The sequence below is a fragment of the Piliocolobus tephrosceles genome, chromosome 2, assembly GCF_002776525.5.
Source record: "Piliocolobus tephrosceles isolate RC106 chromosome 2, ASM277652v3, whole genome shotgun sequence".
Taxonomy (NCBI): domain Eukaryota; kingdom Metazoa; phylum Chordata; class Mammalia; order Primates; family Cercopithecidae; genus Piliocolobus; species Piliocolobus tephrosceles.
The window spans coordinates 109951339-109978596 of NC_045435.1; the positions used below are offsets into that span (position 1 = coordinate 109951339).

At 35.5% G+C, this 27258-nt stretch overlaps 1 protein-coding gene across 9 annotated transcripts in view; it reads left to right on the forward strand.

Annotated features, from left to right (window-relative positions):
* Positions 1-26568, forward strand: part of TBL1XR1 (TBL1X receptor 1) — a 181997-nt gene extending 155429 nt beyond the window's left edge. For all 9 annotated transcript variants that reach the window (XM_026454902.2, XM_023184788.2, XM_023184792.2 and 6 more), the window contains 7 exons: positions 566-626; positions 8694-8815; positions 8956-9030; positions 12892-13019; positions 14121-14286; positions 20788-20889; positions 21762-26568. In XM_026454902.2, coding sequence (XP_026310687.1) covers positions 566-626; positions 8694-8815; positions 8956-9030; positions 12892-13019; positions 14121-14286; positions 20788-20889; positions 21762-21788 — 681 coding nt within the window. In that variant the 3' untranslated portion in view covers positions 21789-26568. The remainder of the gene's footprint in view (positions 1-565; positions 627-8693; positions 8816-8955; positions 9031-12891; positions 13020-14120; positions 14287-20787; positions 20890-21761) is intronic.
* Positions 26569-27258: the final 690 nt, after the last annotated feature.

The window sequence follows — 27258 nt, forward strand, 5'->3', positions numbered from 1 at the left end:
ACTCTTTATATTCAGAGAGCAATAAAAAAAGTGGCAAAAGGGGAAGAAAAGTGAAGTAGGCTGGGAAGGAGAGAGATTGAGTCCTGTTGATAGTCACTGCCACTATACAATACTTGAGGTTCTTGCTTTAAGTATTGCCAAAATTCAAAGCTGCCTTTTTGTGTAAATATGAGCCTTTAAAATCTTTCAATATTGAGAACTGATTGCATTGTTAACCAAGAACTTACTCTCTTAGTAAACATCTATAGGAATCTTACGTTAATGTACTATTGCAATGGAGTTTTTAAAGCAAAATCTAATACAATGCCTCATGCTTTGTAGACTGCCAATAATTGTTATTTGAAGTAAGTTGACCGATGCAGAATCATCAGGGAAAAACCAAACTACTTAATAGTCATTTGCTCCCAAAGTGGAGTATAGCCTTGTGATACTATTTGGGATAAAGTGTTTAAAATTAAATCCACTCTGACATTGTATATTGCTTTAATACAGTTAGGCATATAATTTATGCATCTATGATAAACTTCTTTGCATGAGTTTATTTTTCTTTTCCTTTTACTCTCAGACTACAATTATTTGGGATGCACATACTGGTGAAGCCAAGCAACAGTTTCCTTTTCATTCAGGTAAATTTCTTATAATTTACGTGAAAGCTGGAGCTTGCCTCTGTTTTTCTAATAAAACTTCTAACAGCATATAATTTATTTTAAATGTTGAAATATCAAGTATCAGTCTTGTTACTAGTCCTTTCGAGAGTTGATGTTCCATGACATTCAGACTCTTAATTGTCAGAGGATCATCAAACGTTTTCTGTGAAATGCACCATAAAGAAAGCATTTGCAGCCTGGTGCAATTAGGGGTGGCATTATTTAATGGAAAGAACATAGATTTTTGAATCAGAAAATCTAAGTTTGAATGTCAGTTCCACTCCACTTAAGAAGCATTAAGACTGAGCGAGTCACTTAACCTTTCTGAGCCTCCTTTTCACTATCTGTGAATGAGGGATAATAATAATAATAATAATAATGCCTATTTGTTATGGGGATAAGACTAAATGATATACATGAAAATACTACATAGACTCCTGTAAGTTTAGGTATTGTCATTTTCTCATTTTGGATCGAGATACCTGAGCGTCTGTCTACATGAAGTGAACAATAGACTTTCCCAATGTTGTTGGAATGTTGGTGGCTTAGATGGATTTCTCTTTTAAGAAATACTCAATCTGGTACTTTTATCTGATTAATCCCACCTCGAAAATGGTGCTCTGTCCTGCATGATATACAGCCACACACCCAGACATTCAGCTTGAGTAGAGAGCCAGGCATATTTTTGTGCCTGAGCTCCATTTCAGCCTAGAACCTTTGCACCGCTTTTCAGTGAGTTTCCTGACTGCAGTAACTAAATGATGTTAAACCGGAACAAGATACCCAGTGGTTTTAGTATTACCTGATCTGGCTGTCTCTTTGATTCTGTTGTGCTGGAAAAAATTTTAATTTGGAGACTGACTAAAACAATAACCCTGGTTATTCTCAAATCTTTGATGACATCCTTTTACAAACAGCCATTGGCACAGCATCAACTTTAAAATGGAAATTTGCAACTTCAGGCACTTTGCTTTTTTTCATTCTTTGTTTAGTGTGCCTAAACAAGCAAAATAAGGTGCAAAATGATTTTTCTGTAGTGTCTGAATAAGTTTGCAAACATTGTTAAACAATTCCACTTGATGAAAGCTCACCACTCGAATAAGCATTTACACACATTTTTGTTCACCTGTTGTACTTCGTTTTTACCTTTGCTTCTAGTTTTCAGAATTCTCTCAGGCTTCTGGCTGTTAATCATAAAAATTTCTCATACATCCTAGGAGTAATGTAAAGTTGAAGTAAGTATGTTTATGGTACTGTTGCTGGCAGGTACCATATGATTAGTACCAACTTTGTGTTGGAGATGGTGCTCTTTCTGTCCCCTTTAGTCCTGACTACAACCTGATGAGGTACATAGTATGAAAGTATTTTTATGAATAAATGAGCTTCAGTTTACCCATTGTATTCTTTTTTTACCATACTTTTGTTTTTAAAAACAGTTTTATTGAGGTACAGTTGACATAAAATGAACTGTATATATTTTACTTGAACAAATTGATGTATTTTGACCTATGTATACACCATTGAAACTATTACTACACTCAGGATGATGAATATATCTGTTAACCTTCAGACATTTCTTGTTGTCCCTTAGTAATACCTCTCTCCCATCCCCAGAGATTAGATTATGTTATATGATTGGAATCATAAAGTACATACTCTTTTTTGGTCTGTCTTCATTCATTCTGCATAATTTTTAATTCCTGCACTATGCAAAATATATCTTATTCAACTGTTTATATTATCAGTAAGGCATCTAATCAACAGCTGGCTATTAGTTGGTAAGATTTTGGGGATTCAAAAAGCTTTATGCAGATTTCCAACTGCACAGGGGGCTGGTGCTCCTAACCCTCACATTATTCAAAGATTAATCGTATTATATGTTCAAAAAGCTAAGTAGAGACACAGAAGATGTCATTAAACTTCTAGAGGCAAAAACAACATGTGAGATGAAAAATGGCCCGATAGGATAAACCACAGATTTGATGCTGCGGAAGAAATGATTTACGACCTTGGAGGCTGCATAGAATCTATCCAAAAACAGACAACATAGACTGGAAAAGAGGGTGGGGACAGAGCATCAATGAGTTGTGATACAACTTTGGACAGACTAATACTTAAGTAGTCAGAATCTTAGGTAAAAAGGTAGGGGAGGGAAGAGAGGCAGAAAATAAGATGAAGTATTTAGCCCATTTAAAATATCACCTCAAGGTAGATGGTGACCAGTTAAAGGTGTGCACTGTAAATCCTGAAACCACCACTAAAAATGGCACTATTCACAATAGCAAAGACTTGGAATCAACCCAAATGTCCATCAGTGACGGACTGGATTAAGAAAATGTGGCACATATACACCATGGAATACTATGCAGCCATAAAAAAGGATGAGTTTGCGTCCTTTGTAGGGACGTGGACGCAGCTGGAAACCATCATTCTTAGCAAACTATCACAAGAAGAGAAAACCAAACACCGCATGTTCTCATAGGTGGGAACTGAACAATGAGATCACTTGGACTCGGGAAGGGGAACATCACACACTGGGGCCTATCATGGGGAGGGGGAGGGGGGAGGGATTGCCTTGGGAGTTATACCTGATATAAATGACGAAGTGATGGGTGCTGACGAGTTGATGGGTGCAGCACACCAACATGGCACAGATATACATATGTAACAAACCTGCATGTTATGCACATGTACCCTAGAACTTAAAGTATAATAAAAAAAAAAAAAAAGAATTACAGGTAAGAACCCACCAAAGGAGAAGAAAATGTCATCGTAAAAAACATCCAATTAATCCAGATGGAGGTAGAAATACAAAAAGAGGAAGAACAGAAGAGATAAACAGAAATACAGTAAATTTAAATGTAACCTTATGACAAAGCACATTAAGTGTAAATGGCCTAAATATTAAAAGGCAGAGATTGTGAGATTAAATCAACAAGCAAGACTCAACTATATGCTGCCTATGTAAAATAGACTTCAAAATAGAAAAACATCAATAGACTGAAAATAAAATGTTGTGAAAATGTATACCATGCCATCACTAATCAAGAGACAGCTGAAATGGCTACGTTAATAGACAAACTAGATTTCAAAGCTCAGAAGATTTACAGGGAAAAAGGAGGTTATTAATACAATGTTAAACAGCCAATTCAAAACATTTTAAAATGACAATGCATTTAATAACACTTTCAAAATGTATGAAGCAAAAAATGATGGAGCTTCAAAGGAAATAGAAATTACTGAGCTTCCAATTACTGTTGAATATTTGAATATTCTTCTCTCAATAATTGATGGAATGAGAAGACAGGAAGAAGGAAGTAAATCTGTAAACGATTTGAAGATTATCTAGTAACTTGACCAACTAAATGACATTTATAACAACAATGGAATTAAATTAGAAATCAGTATTAGAAACATCTCTGGAAGAGCACAAATACCCGGGAACCCACACTTTTAAATAACTCATGGGCCAAAGAAGAAATCAAAATTAAGTTAGAAAGTTTTATATTTGACTACAGATTTTATGAATTAATAATATACTAAAATCCATTGAATTGTATACTTTAAACAGGTGAATTGGTATGTGAATTATATATCAATAAAGCTTTTTTAAAATGAAGTCAGTAATAAATAGATCCTTCTTCGCTCAGAGGTTTGTTCCTTTTCTTTTAAAATTACGGAGGCTACATGGGTTAATGAAAGTAAATCAGAACAGGGGTGGAGCAGACAAAAATTTTAACTTTAGCTCCAAGATTTTAAAAAATTGTATAATTGGGAAAATTAAGTTTTCTTAGCCTCTTATGTGTAAAATGAGACCGGTGTTAGTGAACACACCTGTCTCACTTGTCAGGTACATAAAAATTTTTTTTTAAATGTTAGAGCTTTCTTTCTAAAAACCTTGTACTATCAAGACTCATTTTAGGAATAACTATAAAATAAGGAGGTATGTGTTCTTTGATTATATCAATCTGTAAGCACTGTATTTTATGATGCAGGCATATCACAGAAGCATTAATCACACAACTTACGTTGCAACATTTCTTACATCTCAACAATCTTGATTTGGTTATGTAGTTTGGTTTTTTTGTTTTCTTTTTATGAACCTAATAGCTTATTTGTTTTAATGCTGCTTTTTGTTTATATTAGCCTCCTCTCTAACATTTTGCAGGCTGCCCTGTATAAAATTAACGCCTCTGGAACATCCTGACAGATATATGGCCTTCTTAATAACATTTTAGTGTATCTTTAACTGTCTTCTAAATCAATTAGATTTTCAGGCTTCGTTCCCTCCCCCATTTTTTGCACTTGTTAACAATAGATTATTTACCAAAGAAACATTAAAATTTTTAGAATTGTATTTTAAGTAATAATATTTAATGTTAAAATGAAAGTGCACAGTAGTTACTGAATTAGCTTCCATGGAGGAAAATGGAGTGTAAACCAGACAGACACTCTAAGAAAGGGAATTTAATACAAAGAAATAGTTGCATAGGTGTTGGGAAGAGTGAAAAACTAAGGAATAGGAGGTAACCCAGAGACTCATTGAAGGAAGTCTAAGACTCTAGAGGAGAAGGCAGGACGTGATTGTCCCGTAGGGACTGGGGTGTAGAGGATAGGCTGCCAGGCAATGCACAGCACCCAGTCTGAAATGATGGCAATCGTGCCTGTCGTCTTACTACTCCTGACTTTGGACTCCTCACTTTGAATTCCTGACAATGTCTTACATTGTATGAACCCACCTGGAAACCACTAGGCACAGGAACCTGGGAAATAACTTACAATAGCCCTCCTGGATTTCTCATCCTAGCAGGGCGGAGTACAGAAAGGAACGAATGAGAGTTGACTGCCAAATGAACAGGACAGTCATCCACATTGCTGTCAAAAATGGTGATACACACAAACAGAGGCAGAGTTCACACATCATGCTGATAAAGTTGGCACATATTTTTGTTTGCTAGTTGATTTAGGTTGGGTTCTCCCAAAAGGCAGGCCCTGTGCCAAACATTTGAGTGACATGACTTATTGCGGAAAACCTCTTAGGAGAAATAAGTGAAGAAATATGGGAAGCAGGATGGGGGAGTGGGAAGAAGCCAAGGAAGGAAGTGATCGCTGGTGAAGAAAGGCCCAGTCTCAGCCTGGTGCAGAGGGGAGCTTGCACCTCACAGTTTTTCTTACATTGAACCAAGGATGCTAGGTCTTTAGATCTCCCCTCCCTCCCTCCTTCCCCAAAACGTACACACCACCAGCTTGGATACCTGTCTTCTAGGGAGGACGCGGCAGCAGAGCAAGGCAGTTCCGTGAAGTTTGTCCCTAGCAGCCTTTAGCAGTGAAGCACTGCTAAAGCACAGGCAAAAAGGCTTATGGGCAGGAAAATCAAACACCAGCTAAAGTGGTGCTGCTTCATGACTAGTATAAAAGTACAGCTCACAACTTACTCAGCCTGACAGCTCTGAAGTGTGGTTTTTGACTGTGTTTACTTTGTTGGGAATTCTCGTAATTTGAAATTTTGTGTAAAAGGTGAATTTATGTTAATAATTTTATATGGCACTGTGTTTGTTAAAAAGTTGACTGAGGGAGGGTTAAATGTTTTAAATATAGTTATTCAAAATTTCATATACCCTCCATAGTAAGTTCCCATTAAATATTTTCTTTCCAATCTATTTCCTTTATGAGCTTAACTCAATCCAAGTGGTGTCCTGATACCTAGTTTTTCATTGTAGAAATAAATCCAAAACTATTTTAATGTCTGGTCATATTACTACAATTAGCTTCTTTGTTCTTTAGTACATAGTACTTTTAGATTTGGGGCTTACCTGATTTGTCTTTCGCCAGGCAATGAAATCAGTTTCTCTTTCCTGTTACCCTTTGTCTTTTTTTAAAAAAAGTCTCAGTATAGTTCTGATTAAAATTTCCTTTCTGAGTTCTAAATGCTTTAAATCTTCTTTTTGCATTCTTTTTACTTCTCCTATCCATAGTTACAAGTTCTTATCCATGACATATCTCTTGACTTACAAGTTTAACTGCTGAAGCACCTGTTTATGTTTCATTTTTAACATAGCCAGTTACTGTTATACTTGGATATACGCAATGAGAGAGTTTGTGGCTTTGTTTTCCCTTTCCACAGACATCTCTAATCTCTTTTATTAAATGCTTTGTATTTCTACTAATTTGTATACATAGCTAAACTTTTTGTTTTTGTTTTTTGAGACAAAGTCTTACTCTGTTACCCAGGCTGGAGTGCAGTGGTGCAGTCCTGGCTCACTGCAGCCTCGATCTCCCCAGATCAAGCAGTCCTCCTGCCTCAGCCTTCCAATAGCTGGTACTGTAGGCATGGACCACTACACCTGGTTGATTTTTTTATTTTATTTTATTTTTTAGAAATGAGGTCCCACTCTCTTTCTCAGGCTGGTCTCAAACACCTGGGCTCAGGTGATTCTCTTGCCTTCACTCCCAAAGTGCTGAGTCACACCTGGCCACACAGCTCAACTTTAACCCTCCTGTTTTTCTCCTTTAAGTTTTTTCTTTAAATTAGGGTTGACAAACTTTCACTAAAGGACTTGAAAGTATTTTAGACATTGCAGGCCATAAGATCTCTGTTGCCACTAGTCAGCTCTGCCCTTGTAGTGAAAAAGCAGCCATAGATAATATACAACTTAATGCATTTGTCTGGGTTTCAATAAAACTCTTATTTATGGACACTGAACTTTAAATCTTACTTCACATTTGTATGTCTTCCTTTGATCCACTCCTCCACCCTTGCAATACAAAAGCCATTCTTGGCTCATGTGCCATAGTTTGTCAACCCCTGCTTTAAATGCAGTGTCTTTGATATGCTTCTGTTGCTTAACCCAGTTACTCGCTTAACCCAGTTACTCACTATCATTACCGTAATCTGTGTTGCTAATTACGGAGATCCTTTGCAACTTCCAGCAGGGGAAAAGGATGTTCAATAATTTCAGAGCTAAACTCAGGCAAAGTATTAAATGCGAGCCTGCTTTGGGGCTTCGGAGGTTTTAAATTCATTGATTTTAAGGGACATTTGCTTTTAAGAGGTGTTTGACAAAAGTTGCTTAGAAGAAAATTATTTAGAAATCGTATGCCGTATTCCATTTGTTAGTTGAGTAGATAATGGGAATGATACATATTCAGTATAACATTTGTCTAACTCTTGTAATTTACAAAGTACTTCCACATACATTACCTCACCTGGTCTTCACCATGTGTACTAAGGATAAAGATAGTACAAGTTTAGTATCCCTTATCTAAGTGGGACCATGATTGTGTTGCACTTTTTATTTATTTATTTTTCTGATTTTGGAATATTTGCATATACATAAGGCAGTATCTTGGGGATGGGACCCAAGTCTGAATATGAAATTAATTTATGTTTTACATACACCTTATAGCCAGATGGTATCATTATATAGTATTCTCACTAGTTCTGTGCATGAAGTAAAGTTTGTATTAAGCATTTAATGTGTGGAATTTTCCACTTTTGAATACTAGCATTCAAAAAGGTGCAGATTTTGGAGCATTGTGGATTTTGAATATTCAGATTGGGGTGCTCAACTTGTGTGTTAATCCTCACTCTAGATGAGGATATATCATGAGAGGTTAAGTGACTTGCTTGTGTCTACTAATTAGTCAGTGACACAGCTGAGGCTTCTTGTCCATTGAACACTCACAGATTTTAGAAATGAAAAGTGTGATATCATGTTTAATTTTATCATTTGATAAAAGAGAACCCAAGACCCAGTGCTAGTAATTTACGGAGCCAGCTCTCAGGGACTTTCATCTCCCAGTTACTAGGCCAGTGTACTCTCTTTTAGGGTCTGCCTCACCTAGAAATAACTAAATTGAAATTTGTTAATATTGTTATATATAGATACCTTTATTTTAATTTTTTCTTAATATCTTAAAAACTATAAAGTAAAATGTTTAAGTGCCTATTAGTGTAAATTATTAGTCAACAGTGGTTCAAAACTAAAACTCTTGGATTTTAGTACATGTGGAATAAATGCAAACCTTACATTTGTTCTTTTGCAGCACCAGCATTGGATGTTGATTGGCAGAGCAACAACACCTTTGCTTCTTGTAGTACAGATATGTGCATTCATGTCTGTAAATTAGGACAAGACAGACCTATTAAAACATTCCAAGGACATACGGTAAGAAACCTTTTTTCTACTTTAAAGTGGTCGTGGTTAACAAGTAACGTTTCAGAATAGTTTTAAAGTATGTATGTTTAATATTCAAATAGCTACCCAGTCTATACAATGAAAATGTGAATATTTGCTGTTATTTTTAGAATGAAGTAAATGCTATCAAATGGGACCCAACTGGCAATCTCCTGGCCTCCTGTTCTGATGACATGACTTTAAAGGTAATTTGCTTAGTAGGGAGAAATGGGATGGGGTGTCACACAGTATGGTTGCTCTGACTGTTTTAAGATCTTTTAGAATGTGTCTCTTACAGTGAGTGTTTATGTCTGGATGAAAACTCCAACATTTTAAATGGCTAACCATTGTTTTTTAAATTTTATACTTCCTTTTCTGAAAAAATAAAACTATTTGAATGTAGCAAATTATATTAAAATGATGGCTTATGATACAATGGGACTTTTATGATACCCTATTAGTTAGGGTTCTCCAGAGAGACAGAACCAATAAGAAGATGGATGGATGGATGGATGGATGGATGGATGGATGGATGGGTGGATGGGTGGATAGATGGATGGATGAGAGATTCACGGTGAGAAATTGACTCACATGATTATGGAGGCTGAGAAGTCCCACAGTCTGCTGTCTACAAGCTGGAGACCATGAAAGATGGAGGTATGGTTCCATAGCCAGAGAAGGAGTGCCAATGGTATAAGTCCCAGTCCAAGAGCAGAAGACCAGTATACCAACTTAACAGTCAGGCTGAGGCAGAGAATTCTCGCTTCCTTGGCTTTTTTGTTCTGTTTAGAGCCTCACTGGACTGAGTGATGCCGCCCCACCCCCCCCAACACCCCCACCCCTACACTGGGGAGGACGGCAGTCTGCTTTTCTCAGTCAGCTAAGTTAGCTTGTCTCAACTGGAAACACCCTCAGACACAGCCGGAAATAATGTTTTACCAAATACCTGTACCCTGTGACTCAGTCAAGAAGACATATAAAATTAGCCATCACCAATAGTAAGAAAGGTCGTGCTATAAATTGTCTTCACCATTAGAAAGTCATATGTTGATGCAATTAGAGGTTATTTGCAATTAAATTTATTTGCATATGTGAAGATTTGACTAATAAGTACTCAAGATCTTTGTAGCATTCGTGGATTTGATTGAACTTCTTTGCGTTGTATTAATTTGATTTTGCTGTGGTATGAATATATATTACCATTGCTGGAAAACTGATATATAGCAGAGAATCTCTCAGTGAGGGAGCTTAGTTGACATACCAGCATCCACATCTCAACATGGATCTCTGTTTTTCTTGTTGTATGGCTAAAAGCAAAACTGCTGTCTTGCACCTAAGCAGATCTAAGCACACCAGATTCCTCAGTTGGGGAAAAAAGCATTTTGAGGTAAAGAACAACCTAATACTTATTTCCAAAATAAATGAAGCTTTAAGCCCTCTCCTGCAACAGGTAACCCTCTACTGAAAACAGTTTTATCCTTGACTTTGCAGTACCAAGGACTGCAGATGTGATGACACTTACAGATATGAAAATCTTGAGGGAAAACTGCTTTTCCTGCTACTATGAACAGATTAAATTTAACCTTGGGAAACTTATGAGGTTTTCTCCCTTAAGTATCTGCTATGTTTTTAGTTAGACAATTTTTAAGTCTGGGCTCCCTTACAAAATTGCTAATAGTAATACTTTTCTTAATGCTTTCATCTTTGGCTTTTCCTTATGTGTACATGCAGTAATGCTTACAGCATGACAAAATTTCTTCTGAAATTGTGTGTGACACATATGAGGAAATGACAGAAAGGTAATGTCCAGAGGGCCTTGTGCCACATATTGAGTTGAAGGTGGAGAGAAGTTAAAGCTAGAAATTGTCAGAGAGTTTTTCTTCATCCTAAGAATGTTTAAAGGTCACGAAGGATTTTAAAGCAAAAACTAGGATGGATGGATAATGTGTAATGGGCTGTTTTCTGAGAAGAGGGAATGCCGGATGGAATGAGGTGATGTTGAATCATGTGAGTGGAGGAGATAGGTGGGACTGATGCTTGGAGAACTGTAAGCTCAAGATTAAAAACTGGGAATTCTTAGCAGATAGGTGGTCGTTAAAATCCTTGGGCATGGCCGGGCCTGGTGGCTCACTCACTGTTAGGGTTCAATCAGTCTGGTGGGAAAAATATTAGAGACAGTTATAGAAATAGACACAAATCTTCTTGGAAGGCCGAGAAGTAACTTCAGTAATCGATCTGGCTGAATGCGGCCTGGTTCCTGAGTTAAACAAATTAAAGTAGTAATAAAGAAAGGCAGAGTAGTTTACCTAGCTAACTTGTTTACTTATATAATATTAAGACTAAGCTTTGATGTGCCATGGGTGCTTAAGTGCTTTTTACTTGGGAAGTCCCCAATGTCAGTTACCCTCCAATGGTGTTGACTCAAGCCTGTGTGAATTAATCTTATTGAATAAATGCGAGTCTCACCAGCTGATCAGGGCCATGGTTGCAACTGTTCACAGAACTCTCCAGGGAGTCTATAAGTGGCTCGGACACCCTCAGCTGGACTGGCAAAACAGAATATCTATGTGTTAGTGTACTTTATTCATCCATCGCTGGGTCAGCGTCTGCGGGGACCCCAGCAGCTGGTACCCCCATGAGAGGCATATTGCCACAGCTCCCAGCAGCTGGTACCCCCATGAGAGGCACATTGCCACAGCTCATACCTGTAATTAAAGCACTTTGGGAGGCCGAGGTGGTGGGTGGTTCACTTGAGGTCAGGAGTTCAAGACCAGGTTGGTCAACATGGTGAAACGCCATCTCTGCGAAAATACCAAATTTAGCCAAGCATGGTGGCAGGCGCCTGTAATCCCAGCTACTTGGGAGACTGAGGCGGAAGAATCACGTGAACCTGGGGGACGGAGGTTGCAGAGAGCCAAGATAGTTCTGGGCGACAGAGTGAGACTTGATCTCCAAAAAAAAAAAAAAAAAATTGGGGCAGGGACAAAACTGTGTGGGTAGTGCAGAGTGAGAAAAGAGGGGAGCTAAAAGAGTAAGTCTTCAGAAACTCTAACAATCACCAAATCAAGAGGAATGAGCTTTCCAAAGGAAACTGAGAAGGAATGACAAAAGTGGAAAAAGAAAGTACGTAGAGAAAATTATTTCAAGGGAGGTAAGAGTTGAGAGTGGCTACAGTATCAAATTCCATTAATTAGATCAAATGAAATCAGTTCTGAAAACATGTCGTTCAGATTTACTTTACTTGGGGTTGTAAGTACATAGGGCACCAAAAACACTGTGATGCTTCATTATCTTGTAATGGTCGTGTCACGGAAATGTAAAGTTGAGCTAATTTTTTTCTTGGTTGGCCCTTGGGTTTGGGGTGTTGTATGTGTTTGTGTTAAGGAGATACTGTAGGACCTACCATGTCCTTTATTGAGTGATTTTTTCCCCAGAAATACTCTTTGTGTTGATTTCTATTAATTTTTGCTCAAAAATAATAGATACTTGAAATCTATATACATAGGCATATTTTCATCTCAGGAAAGGCTTATTCTCTACTTTGACTACTTTTGTCTACTTTTTTTTCCTACTTTCCATCTTTTCGTTTGAACTTTATTTCCTATGTTACTTTTTATGGTTCTCTGTGAGTCATCATTATTTGTAAGTTGGTTATTTATTTTCAGTTCTCCATTGTGAAATTTTCCTGATTCTAGAATTCTAAGAGCAGTTTATGATGTAGATCTTTTACTTAAAGGACAGTGTAAAAACTGGACCTTCAGCATTTTAGGATTGTTACCGTATCCAAAGTAATCTCAGAACGACTATAGTTAATTCAGTCTTCAAACTTCATAATAGTGAATATTTTTAAAGGGCTTAAAGCTAACTTTTTTTTTTTAACAGAGATGCAAATATTAAATATATTCTATTGCATTTCAGTTTCTTTGTAAATATTCTTTTCTATCATCATTCTGTTTATAGCACTCATATTTTAGACTGTCCATATAATAATCTAAGTGTCAAGATAATATTTTAAATGTACTAATTGTATGGAAAAATAATTATATACATTTTTCTTTTTTGTTTAGATATGGAGTATGAAACAAGACAATTGTGTCCATGATTTGCAAGCACATAATAAAGAAATTTATACTATCAAATGGAGTCCAACAGGACCAGGAACTAATAATCCAAATGCCAACCTTATGTTAGCAAGGTGATACTTCTGTTTTATTCTTCCTTTTATGAGTTTTCTACAAATACAACTTCTAATAAACATGACAGAAATTTAGGGAAGGTTTCATCAAATGGAAACTTTTTTTCCCCCCCCTAATTGCGGTAGTTTTTGGTGTACAGGTGGTTTTGGGCTACAAGAATAAATTCTTTAGTGGTGAATTCTGAGATTTTAGTGCACTGGTTCTGCAAGGAGTGTAGTGTACCCAGTGTGTAGTCTTTTATCCCTCACCTCTCTCTCAGTCTCCCTACCCCTACCTCCAGTCCACAAAGTTCATTATATCATTCTTATACCTTTGTGTCCTCATAGCTTAGCCTCCCACGTATAAGTCAGAACATGATATTTGATTTTCCATTCCCGAGTTATTTCACTTAGAATGACGGCCTCTAGCTCTATCCAAGTTGCTGCAAAAGACAGTATTTCATTCCTTTTTATGGCTAAGTAGTAGTCTATGGTGTAGGTATACCACATTTTCTTTATCCACTTGTTAGCTGATGGGCACTTACGTTGGTTCCTTAAGGGGAATCTTTAAACACTGGGTTTTATTATTATTTCAAGTTATAATGATATTTTATATTGAAATAATAAAATATTGACTGATGCCAAATATTGATGAAAATCCAAGCAATTGAGGCAGAGCAAAATAAAGTGTCTTTAGTATCTTTAGAAAAAAGACAAACGGAAAAATGTGGTCACTTCAGTGTTCAATACCATGCGAAACAGGGATTATTTAGAGAGAAAAGGAATACAGTAAATGAGCACATTTATGTTTTCTACTGCTGAACTTGGGAGATTCCTTTAAGGGTGTTTTTTGGTTTTTTTTTTTTTTTTTTTTTTTTTTTTGCTTATTTAGCTTTTAATTTCTAGAACACTTGCTCTTCTTTCTGAATTTCATTTATTTATTATTTTCTTGTCATTGATTTGAAGCTCACAGAATATTCTTCCTAACAGTCCAGTCGGTCTGCTTCTCATAAAGAATTTTGGCTATTTTAGATGTGGCTGAATATGGGAAGTTGGGGTGGGAGCAAGGCTGGAGGAGTATTTCCTTACTTATAAATTAACTTTCTTTCCCTCCCTTTTCAGTGCATCCTTTGATTCTACTGTTAGGTTGTGGGATGTAGACCGAGGGATCTGCATCCATACCTTGACAAAACACCAAGAGCCTGTGTACAGTGTAGCTTTCAGTCCTGATGGCAGGTATCTGGCAAGTGGTTCTTTTGACAAATGTGTACACATCTGGAACACACAGGTATGTCTCCATTATTTAAATGGTCAGGTACTCTTAAATGTAGGTAGAAGCATTTGCCTATACACTCTCCCCCACCATTTGCTTGTCATTCCTCTTGTGGCATTAATTGAATTCTTGGTTTTAGAATAAGATAGAAACCAATTGAAGTTATGTCTTTATGGAGACTGGAATTTTGAAATGGATTTAGATCGTTCGTTTTATTATTTATTATTGTATTCTTTTGTTTTTTTCCAACAGTTTTGTAGATATCAAATGTGAATGTTTAGGATGTATTTATTTACATAAATGACAGATTTTGTTTTTCAAAATAGTTGTCTCTGAAGGAGCTATATATGAGCAGTAAACATCAAAGGACCAGATTTTGTGGCTGAATGCAATAATTTATAAGAAAGAAACTTACAGCTACGTTACCTTTTCAGGTAGTATGTATAGTGTTTCAGAGATTCTTAAAAGTGGAGAAAACAGCCTGTTGCTTTCAATTTTTTAAATCTTCTCAGTGTTTTAGTTTTTATGCTCTATGTACTGTACTTTTTTAATAGCAGTCACTGGACTCATCCCTCCTTTCAGTTATCAGATCTTTGTTGGATGTAGTGCACACGTAATAAGTTGTTATGGTGTATTTCTCTTTGTGTAGGTGTCCCACCATAGTTCATCTCACAGATTAATTTTCATAACTTATTTTGAAGATTTTAAAATTATTTTATACATTCATACAGTTCAGAATAAACCTCAAACCTTATATAAAGGTATACACTGAGAAACTTTGTTCCCATTTCTGTCTTCCTCTCCTGCTGGTAACAATTTTTCTTAGTTTTTATTTTTTCGTAACTTCTTTTTATGAATAAAAGCATTGTGCTTTTTTTCATTTTACACTACCACTGACAATATAAAATAATATTTTACCTCACAGTTCAATCCTTTGGTGATAAATGGTATTTCAGCATAGTTTTAAATTTGCATTTTCTTATGAATGACATTAGGAATTTTTTTTATATATTTAAGCATACTTGTTAATTTTTCTGTGACTGACCATGTTTTTTTCCATTCTTTTCAACTGGGTTATTCATTGTCTTTGATTTCTAGCAGGACTTTATGGACTAAAACACTAAACCCTTTGTAATGCAGATTTTTGCTAGTTGAACAAATGATTATTAAGCCTGAATCTTATGTTACATTTCAATACAATTTTTAAATATTTATTTTTGTTTTTCTTTAAATAGAGATGGGATCTTTCTATGTTGCCTGGACTGGCCTCAAACTCCTGGGCCCAAGGGATCCTCCCACTTCAGCTTCCCAAAGTGCTGGGATTACAGGCATGAGCCACCATGCTGAGGCTTCTAATAAAATTTTAGGCTGCATATGGTGGCTCACGCCTGTGATCCAGCACTTTGGGAGGCCAAGGTGGGCAGTTCTCTTGAGGTCAGGAGTTCAAGACCAGCTGGTCAACATCGTGAAACCCCATCTCTCCTAAAACTACAAAAATTAGCCAGGCGTGATGATACAGTAGTCTCAGGTACTCAGGAGGCTGAGGCAGGAGAATCGCTTGAACCCAGAGGTGGAGGTTGCAGTGGGCCAAGATTGCACCACTACACTCCAGCCTGGGCAGCAGAGTGAGACCCTGTCTCAAAAAAAATATTAAAAGTAATTAAGTAAAAATGTTTTGCTTTAATTTTTATTATTACTTCCTTACCTCTACTCCCATATTTTCTGTCTTCATGAATATGTGCCTGTGTTGGATATTTTCTGTAACTATGATATATATGCTTTAAAAACTCTTTCCTAAATTCTAGTTTAATTTTGTGTTTGTGGGAAGACATTAATCATGCACCCAACTAACTTTTTTTTTTTTTTTTTTAAATATGAAGTCTCGCTCTTGTCCCCCAGGCTGGAGTGCGATGGCGCGATCTCGGCTCACTGCAACCTCCGCCTCCTGGGTTCCAGCGATTCTCCTGCCTCAGCCCCATGAGTAGCTGGGATTATAGGCGTCTGCCACCACACCCAGCTAGTTTTGGTATTTTTAGTAGAGATAGGGTTTCACCATGTTGGCCAGACTGGTCCTGAACTCCTGACCTCAGGTGATCCACCTGCCTCGTCCTCCCAGTGTGCTGGGATTACAGGCATGAGCCACTGCACCCGGCCTCACCCAACTAAACTTTTTAAACTGAACAACAGTTACAGAGCTGGTGAAAGTGAATCTAAATCTAAATAATATAATTTCGACATGTAGTCAAGTTAGTATTTGTTCATTTTCATTTTTAATAATTATACATTTCAAACAGAAAATACTATAACACTCATATACCTACTGCTCAGATTTAATTGATAAGAACATGTTGCCACACTGTTGTAAATCTCTTCCTTCCTGTTTTTACCTGATAAAATGTTGTAGATACAGATAAAGTGTTCACTTCCATTTTCCTCTTCCTTCCTAGAGGCTATAGCAATCCTGAAGAGAGTGCCTGTCATTCCCATGATAAATGATATATACTACTATTTTCTGTGGTAAAATTGTAATTAATCATGCTGTCGTGAATTTTCTATTGTATATCTTTTCAAGCTAGTGTTTTTTACCACTTTTTTGAACTATCACATTAATACTTATATCTCTAGAATGTAGAATGATGATTTATTTAGACAATTCCAGAGTGTTATATGAATATATTAATGTATTCATTGTATATGATATATACAATACATTAATATATTCATTAATATATTCGTAATATGAATATATTTTCAAATTTAATTTCCTATTGGGGGATTTAAAAATATACAACATTGCTGGAACATCCTTACACGTTTCCTTGTGCACATGAATGAAAGTTTCTTTTATGAGAATGCTTTTATATATATATGTATACACACTCACAACTGTGCATGGCATATCCTGTAAGTGGAAATCATGGCTCATAGGGTATATTTATGTGCTTGTGCCAAACTGCTCTTCAATGTGCATGCACCCATTTACACTTCTAATCACAATATTTAGGATTTCCCATTTTCCTTTATCCTTAGGTTATCAGACTGGTAAACATTTTTCCAATTACATGGATATGAAGCATTTTTTTTTTTAAATTGCATTTTCTTGATTATCAATGAGTTTAAATATCTTTTCAAATAGTTATTATACAGTTGGACTTCAGCATTTTAATTCACCACCACCACCGTTTTCCAGTTTTTTTATATTCTCTACTGATTAGTGTTCATTATGCATTCTGGGTACTAATCCTTCCTGGTCATATGGATTCCAGTGATCTCCCAGTACCACCTTCTTTCATTTTCTTCATGTGGAGTGTTTATCATGTACATGGTTTGTGGGGTTTTTTGGTTGTTGTTTTGTTTTCTCTTGAGATAGGGTCTCACTCTGTCACCTAGGCTGGAGTGCAGTGGCAGATCAAGGCTCACTGCAGCCTTGACCTTCATGGGCTCAGGTAATCCTCCCACCCCTGCCTTTCAAGTAGCTGGGATCACAGGTGCATGCCACCACACCCAGCTAATTTTTCTATTTTTTTGGTAGAGACTGGATTTCGCCATGTTGCCCAGTCTGGCCTCAACCCCCTAGGCTCAAGGAAGCCACCTGCCTTGACCTTCCAAAGTAATCCTGGGATTACAGGCATGAGGCCCCACGCGCAGATCATGTGGAAGTTTTTAATGTTAATGTTTAGATGCTTTTTATCTTTATCTTTTTAAAATTAATTATTTTTAGAGATGGGGTCTTGCTGTGTTACCCAGGCTGGACTCCTGAGCTCAAGAGATCTTTCACCTCAGCATCCTGTGTCTACTGGGTCTACAGGCATATGCCCTGTGCCTGGCTGGATCTTTCTTTTTTGATAGCTTTTTTTTTTTTAATAGCTTAATTCATTTTTCCTTAGAGATATCATTGAGGTCTGATATTTTTTCATGAAGTATCTTTAAGTTTTATTCCTTTACATATATGTTTTTAGCCCCTTTGGAACTGATTTTTATATATGGTGTGAGGTACAGATATTTCTGTTTGGGCAGTCAGGTGAGCACCATTGATTGTCCCCTTTCTGTTTTCATAGTGCCACTTATTTCATACACCCAGTTCATGTATATGCGATTTGTTTATACCTTCTTTGTTATTCCATTTGTATATTTGCCTTATCTGAATCAATAGCATAGTTCTAATAGTTCTACCTTTATAAATCCCTCTTGTTATTGTTCTTCAAAACTGTTTTTCTGTTCTTGCCACTTTAGTCATCCATATTTCCAAAATAGCATACAATTTTGGGTTTTGTTTATGAGTGCCTTGAATTTATAGGTGAAATTAGGGAAAATTGTTACTGAGTTTTATCACCTATAAATATGTTATACCTCCATTTATTTGTCTTTTATTCCTTCGGTGAAGTTTTATAATTTCTCTGAGAATCTTTTTTTCCTAATGTGTTTTGAGGTGCCTTATGATTTTTATGTTACTGTGAATGACCTCTTTTAAAAAATATATTCCTTTTATATACTAGTTGTTGCTCACATTTAGAACATTTTCAGTGAACTCATTTAGTCCGTTGTGACAAAATCAATTTTAATGAAATTTGGGCATAGAACTGTAGAGTGCTAATGGAACATACAACAAGACATTTAAGGGCATTTGACCAACTGTTGATACTATTTTGTTTTCACTATTGTGTACCAAAAGTCTTACTTTTTCAAACTTTGAAAATAGTAAAATAGTGGATTTTCAGTGCAGGAGAAAGTTATTATCCTATTGTTATATATACATCTAGGTTTTTTGTTTTCCCCTTTCTTGCCTGATGAATTGCCTAAGCATTTGATGAGTAAATTGTAGAAGTCTTGTGCCAGCATATATACAAATTTGAGGTAGATGCCAACGATCCAAGCCATTGGCCTTTTTAAATGTCTTAGCTCTGCCTTGTTGACCATAATGTTTTGGTTCATTATAGCCCAGTTCAAGCTTAGAGATTGGTAAGTGCTTTTAAAAGAAAGTTGTTTGTTTTTTCAATCCCAAGTTGACTGTAGATTGAATGTCTGTAGGTTGACTATAGATTTTATTTTTTTATACCTCAGCAAACTTTAGATTTTGTTGGTTCTACTTTTTTCTCTTCTCATTAACGTAGATATTCAAAGCCTACTATACTTGAACTTAATCTCATAAATTATGAGACATTTTAAGGAAACAAAGCAGTTGAGCCTTCTCAGCCTGATAATCGGTAGCAGTGTGTCAGTACCAGTGCATCTGTGATTCTGTGATTTGTGCCACGTTACCAGGCTAAATTTGAAGAGGAAAACTCAGTCAAACATTCTTCCAGCTTAGTTGTCATCTTGGATAGGCTGAATGGGAGATATTTGCAAGGTGCATGATTTGTTGCCGTGTTGTTTTAAGTAGATCTGCCACCTCTAGCTTGACTTCAGGTTACCATAAAGCTGCAGAGGTCACTTTTCTGATTTGTTGGGGCAGAACACCTGAAGCACATTTTTCAGTTTTCACAACAGGACCTCTGATCTTTGTCCTGCTATATTGACTGGTTTCATAGGAGAATATGTTTTTGGACTGAGTTTTAATTCTTCAGTGGCAGCTGAATAATAAAATAACTTTATTACATTTATGATTCAGCTTAATTAATGATGACATTGTTAGTATTCCTGCCTGTGTTTTTTGTTTAAACTTATAACATCTTTCAAGAATAGTGTACATATCTGGCTGGGAACTGTGGCGCATGCTTATAATCCCAACATTTTGGGAGGCTTGGGTGGGTGAATTGCTTGAGGCCAAGAGTTCAAGACCAGCCTGGGCAACACGATCAGACCTTGTCTTTACAAATAATTTTTAAAAAATCAGCTGGGCATGGTGGCATGCACCTGTAATCCTAGCTACTCAGGACGTAGAGGCGTGGGATCACTCTAGCCCAGGAGTTAGAAGGTGCAATGAGCTATGATTGCACAACTGCATCCAACCTGGGTAACAGAACAAGACTGTGTCCAAAAAAATTAAAAAGGAACGTACATACATTATTTTAGCTTTTTTTATAATCCCCTAGCTTAGGAACTGGTCAGTAAATATAGAGTGAATAACAGACTTACACTGGAATTATCTTTATTAGTTTGTTATACTTCCTCTTTAAGAAGTTTTGTCAAAGAAATTCTGAATTTATTTTGTTTCTTTACATGTTAGCTAGACTCATGCATCATTTAGCAACAATAATAACTTATTTGATAGACTGAATGTTTACTTCTAACTATTGTTGGCTATGTCAAAGAGACCAGATACCTTAGCCAAGAATGGTTATCAACACTGGAGAAACTGAGTATGTGTGTGAGTAATCTTTTGAGAACAGGCTGGTATCATCTTTTTATAAAGGGATCATATTACACTTCTAGAATTTCAGAACTTATTTTGTATAGTTGAAGCTAAGTCCCTCCTTTGATTGCTAGAAATAAGGCCATGTAATATTTTTATTTCAGCATTTGGATTTATTATAATATGTATTATGATTTTTAAGATTTTGTTTTTCATTCTTTTAGACAGGTGCTCTAGTTCACAGCTATAGGGGAACAGGTGGAATTTTTGAAGTTTGCTGGAATGCAGCAGGAGACAAAGTTGGAGCCAGTGCATCAGATGGTTCAGTAAGTATAGTAAAGTGTTTCCAAAGAGGGTGTGGGTGGGTATTCACATCAGGATGCAGCTTATTGTTAGTGATACCAAAGTGGGTTTTTTTTGTTGTTGTTGTTTTTTTTTTTTTCAAAATAAATTTTAAGGTATGATACTGATTTTTTTTTTTTTGCCTGAGGCTGTAAACTTCTCATGTGCGTTGGATTTAAATAAAGTAAACCAAATTTAGGCTGTCCTTACCAAAAGAGTACCTTATAATCTAGAAAAGGACAGTCATTTTTAATGTGAACCTTCATTTATGAAATTAGGTATGCCAGAGTAACATTCTGAGAAGGACTGAAATTTTTAATGTGTATTTCTACCTTCTCCTCTTCACAGAAGAGTTTTTTTGGCTCAGGGAAGGCAGGACTAGAGGTAGTTGGTTCCTGTGTTGAGGAATGTGTGATACTGAAAGATTTTCAGGATGAGGTTGGCCAACTCTTTACAACAATGCAAATATGGCTTCCAAAGTTGTAGAAGCAATAGAAGATGGGAAAAGGGTAGCTATTTACTGACGCTGTAGCTGAATATAATATGTGATATCTTTCATTAGGGTCCAATAGATAGGAAATGGTTGTTTTGAGCATTTTCTCCTACCTTTTTAATCAACAGAGTATTAAAAATCCTAGCCATGGTTCTTCCCCGATAGTTTGAGCTCATGGTTGTTCTCTTGACCTGCTTAAATCTAATTTCTGTCAGTTAACCGCTCATTTCCATGATTATCATGCTTTACCAATTTTATAAACTTGGAACTAAGAAACATTTCAAATTGTACTATAGGAAAGTTAAACATAAAATGTATAATAAAATTCTGAATACACTGGTTGATTATTCTAATTTCTTACAGGTTTGTGTATTAGACCTTCGGAAATAGCGCTACTAGTTGGAAGCCATGGACCGACTATGAATGTGTACATAGCCAAAATGACTGTCCCTGACCCATGTACTGCTATAGTCCCACTTGAACCATGGCCAGTCCACTACAGCCAAATCTAAAAGAAATATATACATAAGTGTATATACACAAAATTGCACCCTGAAGATGACAGAGTTTTGTCACAGCTTGTGAATTCTGTTCACCAAGTGCTGGAATCTAATCTGCTGTGCCCCTAAAATAGCATTTAGAAGTTTTGGATATGAAAAACAGAAGAGAGAAAAATATACATTATAAAAGCAGAACATACATGTACCAGTTTTTGGATACTAAATGACAGCCTTGTTTCTCCCCTTTGAATCAGCAGACACCATGGATTATATTCTTTTTTTCCCTTCAGTAGTGAGCAGTTTGTATGTACAGAGAAAATGGACTTACAGAAACTTGCAGCAGTAGTTTGTTCTTGCTTTAAAATTTCGTTTTTGGTTTAGATTATGGATGCATGAAGTAAGGGAGTGAATCAGTTTCTTGTTTATATTTTTTTCACCTTTTAAACAACAAAAAATTCTTTAAAATATTTTAATGCATTCTTTTGAAGAGGTAGATGTTTGGTACATTTTATGGCTCCCAGAGCATATATTCAGTTGGTGCATGTTGTGGAAGGGGGGATTGGAAATTAAATGAAAACCTATGACTTTGGTCATGTCAATCTGTAAGACACATCAGTAAAAGGGTATTATGCTCTGTTGGTTTTGTTTTTTTGTTTTTCTTTTTTTTTTTCTTTTTTTTTTTCTGTTTTGTTTTTTGGTGATGTGGCTTAAATGCAATAGTTTCTTTTTTGGGACATATTTCTGCCAATTAAAGACTAGACGGGCACAAAATTTTTTTTTAATTACCATAGAGAAGATACATTTAAAAAAAAAATCTTCTGATGTTTTGTAGCCATAACTAAATTATGGTAAAAGTGTGCACTATTGTGAAAAGGAGCAAAGTAGTTTTGGGTTTTTTGTTGTTTGTTTGTTTTGCTTTGTTTTTTAAGAGATTAAAATGTTTCTGGATAAGGATTAGCTTCTCAAAGTGTCCATCATTCTGTGTAGAAGCTTAAATATGTAAATGTAACCAACCTCCAGTATTAAAAATCTCTCATGTTGTTTTCTTTATACAAAGCAAGATAACGGCATATAACACTGCCATTACATGGCAAAATGTTTGCTACCTTAGTTTAAAAAACAATCTCAAACAAAAGACTTGCTTCAAGGTGTTTTTAAATAGCAGTGATTCAGAATTTTTTTATGAAAATATAATTGCACTAACCTTCTTCCTGCTGCTCTGATTCTGCATTTGTGGTACTTGTGACTACGTTTTTTCAAATATAGATCGATTTAAGCTGCTAATTTTTTTTTTCAGTAATCACTACTATATCATGTCTTTTACTCTGTTTATAATATCAAGTATTTTCTTAAAGATATAGATATTAAATTAAACCTTGTGCTCATGCAACTTAGAGTAACATATACAAATGATTGCATGAGGCCATGTTTATATGTGTGACTAATAAGGCTTGTCATGATTAACATAATCCAGGTATGTCATTTCTGAAGAGAATAGTCATCAAATTTATATCTCAAAGATTTTAATTAAGGAATTGCTTATTGTTGAGCTTAGCAAATTAATAACACTATTTCTGTCACTAATTATTTTGAGGCCTTTTAGTACTAAAATTTTAACCTGTGTTCTAAGTTTAGGTAGAAACTGATTTAACCCAAGTAATGCAGCTTTGATTTTCAGCATTTGTTGCTTTGCTATTTTTACAAAACAGCATTGATTGAAGCAAGTCTTCGTTTTACTAAGGTAGGGTAGCATTTGCTATTGGTAAAGAGAATAAATACACTTAATTTCACAACACATCGTTATATGTACCCCAGTTGTTGTTAGTGGGGACTATGATACTGTAATAATATTTTTAAAAATTTACATCCAGAGAGGCAGTCATTCACGATGGTTTTGTGCCAGCTCTTTTTAGGGTTTTGGATCACATTAGAGATATTTAGAACATATTACCATGTGACTTACGTAGGAAACCTAATATGCTGAGTATCTGGCACTTGAATTCCTGCTTTTATTTCTGGAGGTCCACATCTGTGGTTGACCTCTGTTACTGTTTAAAAAAATAAATAAAAATAAAAAAAATCTGTGCAATAATTTTAAAATGTGCTCCCAGGAATAGACACAAATGTTTTGAGTATCTTTTAAGCTGCATTTTCCTTTAGCGATGCATTTGTCAATTGCACTGAATTTAAATCTGAAAGTCAGAGGTGATTATTGATAGTACTTTTGTATTTTGATATGGACAGTTTATTCATTTGCATACAGTTATTGACTTTTTCCCAGCTGATTAAAAGATAGTCAAGAAATTCTGCAATATAGCTGCCAAAATAGACAGCTACATTTTTATATTGTCATCTTTTCTGGTTTTTTGTTTTTTGTTTTTTGTTTTTTTTTCCTTTAGCTATTTTACTTAAGCATAGTAGCCACAATAGGACATATAAAAGATTATAAATACAGAGCTTTATTATCCTGACGTCTTGGGTCTTTTAAGTATACACTTTTCTGAAAGGTATCCATTTTGTAGGCTTGGGTTCTTCATGAGCATACGATTGTTTTATTTTTGCTGCTGTTCTCAACATCATCATTGCCTGCTGATGTGCCACGATGCTGCTCCAATAGACAGAAATAAGATTGTCTCTAATTTGAGCAGTAACATGATTGCAAGAGACCAAGTTTCACAGCTTGTAAAGTTCTGTATTTGGGATTCTTGCTTATTTTTCCGCCTGTGTTTTTCTGAGAACTTACTCCTGATGATCAATTGAATCCAGTAGTTTTTCTATGCTATTTGTTGTTGTATAAGCTACTGTAAGAAACTTATAAGGAAAAATAGAAAGGAAAACTTGAATGAATACTCATTGATTAAAATGGAATAAAGAATGAGCAGCTGCCACTTTTAAACAACATAAAGGAATATCTTTTTTTTTTTTTTTTTTTTTTTTGCCTCCGTGTAGGAAATCCCATAAGTTCTTATATTTGTTCCAATTCCTATTTCCTGCCATTGACCAGGTAACATCATTGACTTTCAAATGACTTTTAGAAGTGGTAACTCTTAATTTCCTAATAGATGTTAGAGTGTATTGAATTCTGTTTTAATTATTCTCTAGGTAAGTATGTTTTAGGATTAAATACCTTTTACAGATACTGAAAGTGCCTCCTTTTGTGGTGTAAAAAACAAATTATGGTGCAAAAAGTAATCACTAGATTGAATTACCTGAAGGTTTTTTGCTTTTTGACATACGAAAATGTCAAGAGAAAGGCCAAAGATTTGTACTTTTTCACTTACAAAGCACTCCTTTTTCCCTTAAACTCCTTTCTGTCAAATTAGATTTAATGAGAGAGTACTATTTTTAAGGAGCTATCTGTTTATGTAGAATGATTTTGTTAAGAGTGATGTAAACTATTATTGAGTAGAGGCCTAAAGAGGACTGTGCATTTTTGCTATTTAAAGGAATCACAAATGATCATACTTAAGTGAGCAAAAATGACAAGTTTTACTAGATAAGTAGAGAAACAAATCTCAAATGCAGTGCTACAATTTTCATTATCTTAAGCACATTGTACATTTCTACAGAACCTGTGATTATTGTCGCATGCTAAGGATGGTACTTGCATATGGTGAATTACTGTTGACAGTTTCCGCAGAAATCCTATTTCAGTGGACCAACATTGTGGCATGGCAGCAAATGCCAACATTTTGTGGAATAGCAGCAAATCTACAAGAGACCCTGGTTGGTTTTTCGTTTTATTTTCTTTGTGTTTTTCCCCCTTCTCCTGAATCAGCAGGGATGGAAGGAGGGTAGGGAAGTTACGAATTACTCCTTCCAGTAGTAGCTCTGAAGTGTCACATTTAATATCAGTTTTTTTGAAACATGATTCTAGTTAAATGTAGAAGAGAGAAAAAAGAGGAAGTGTTCACTTTTTTAATACACTGATTTAGAAATTTGATGTCTTATATCAGTAGTTCTGAGGTATTGATAGCTTTCTTTATTTCTGCCTTTACGTTGACAGTGTTGAAGCAGGGTGAATAACTAGGGCATATATTTTTGTTTTTAAGTAAGTTGTTTCATGATGTTTTCTTTGGAATTTCTGGATAAGTTCAGGAAAACATTCTGCATGTTGTATCTAGTCTGATGTACTTATCCATCTCATTGCAAACAAAAACACGCAGACTGCATTTTGTAGCTCTGTAATCCTTGAATACAGAAGTAAATTTTCTTCTTTCCTGACTTTGACATTGTAGCTATACTGTTTCCATTTTTATTTTTACAAATCCTTTGGGTCTAATTCTGTGAGCCTACCTATAGCACTGGATTAAAATGTCTGCATCATTTCTTTAGTTATCCAGTTAACTTTAAAACTGTTGTAAAAGTGTAAACCAGCCCATGACAGTTTTTTGTACATGTTAAAGAACTTCATTGTTCAGTTTTCATGATTATTGTATAAGGAAGACTGATATAGATGTTCTATGCTGTCCTGGACCATGTTAATTACACTTACGATGTATTTTGGTTCCACATCACAATGATTTGTCCCCAGTGACCCTTTTATCCTTTCTAGGCACATTTTTTTGTTGTTGTTGTTGTTGCAGTTCCCCTTTGCATTGTATTGCTTTGACAACTGTAATTTGAATCAGATCTGAAAGAGGTCCAGAATAAAATATATTTTGATATTATGTTGGCTGTGTACATATATAAAACCTTTGATATCTATGTAGTTTGTATAGCCTATTTACTAGTCAAGTAAAGAAAGAGGGATGGTATTCTTGTTTACAGTTTCTTGTTTACATTTTAATTGCTTTTACTTCTCTAGTGTTCTATTGTAGAATAAACCTTTTTGCTCCGAGTTAGCCTTCATAACCTATAACATGTTCATTCTCTCCCATACTGGTATTACTGATTATAACTGCCATCAGAAGCCAAACCACTGTTTTTCATAAACATATTGTTTCCCAAGATATATACTTTAAAGTAAGCCCATAATAAAATTATAAATTTTACTATTTTTATTACTTCTTGCAGGAGATAAGATTTTTTTAAATGAAGGGGTTATTTCCTATTTTTATTAAAGTATAATAGAACATCTAATCAGCTAAGGGATTGTAATTTTTAATTCTTTTGAAAAATCAATATTGTATTTAAAAGACGTTATTTCACATAAACTAAAAGAGACCTTAGATACATTTGTTTGCTTAGCCACACGGTTGAGCACAAAACAATGTGTAGATGTGTTGAAGATTAGCACAGGAGGCTTAGCTTCCTCAGTGACCTTTTTTTGCTTCACAACAAGCCAATTATAGTTGAATCATTTTTTCTCTTAGCTAGTTGTTATTACAAACTTTATAAGAAAAACAACTAGACACCTT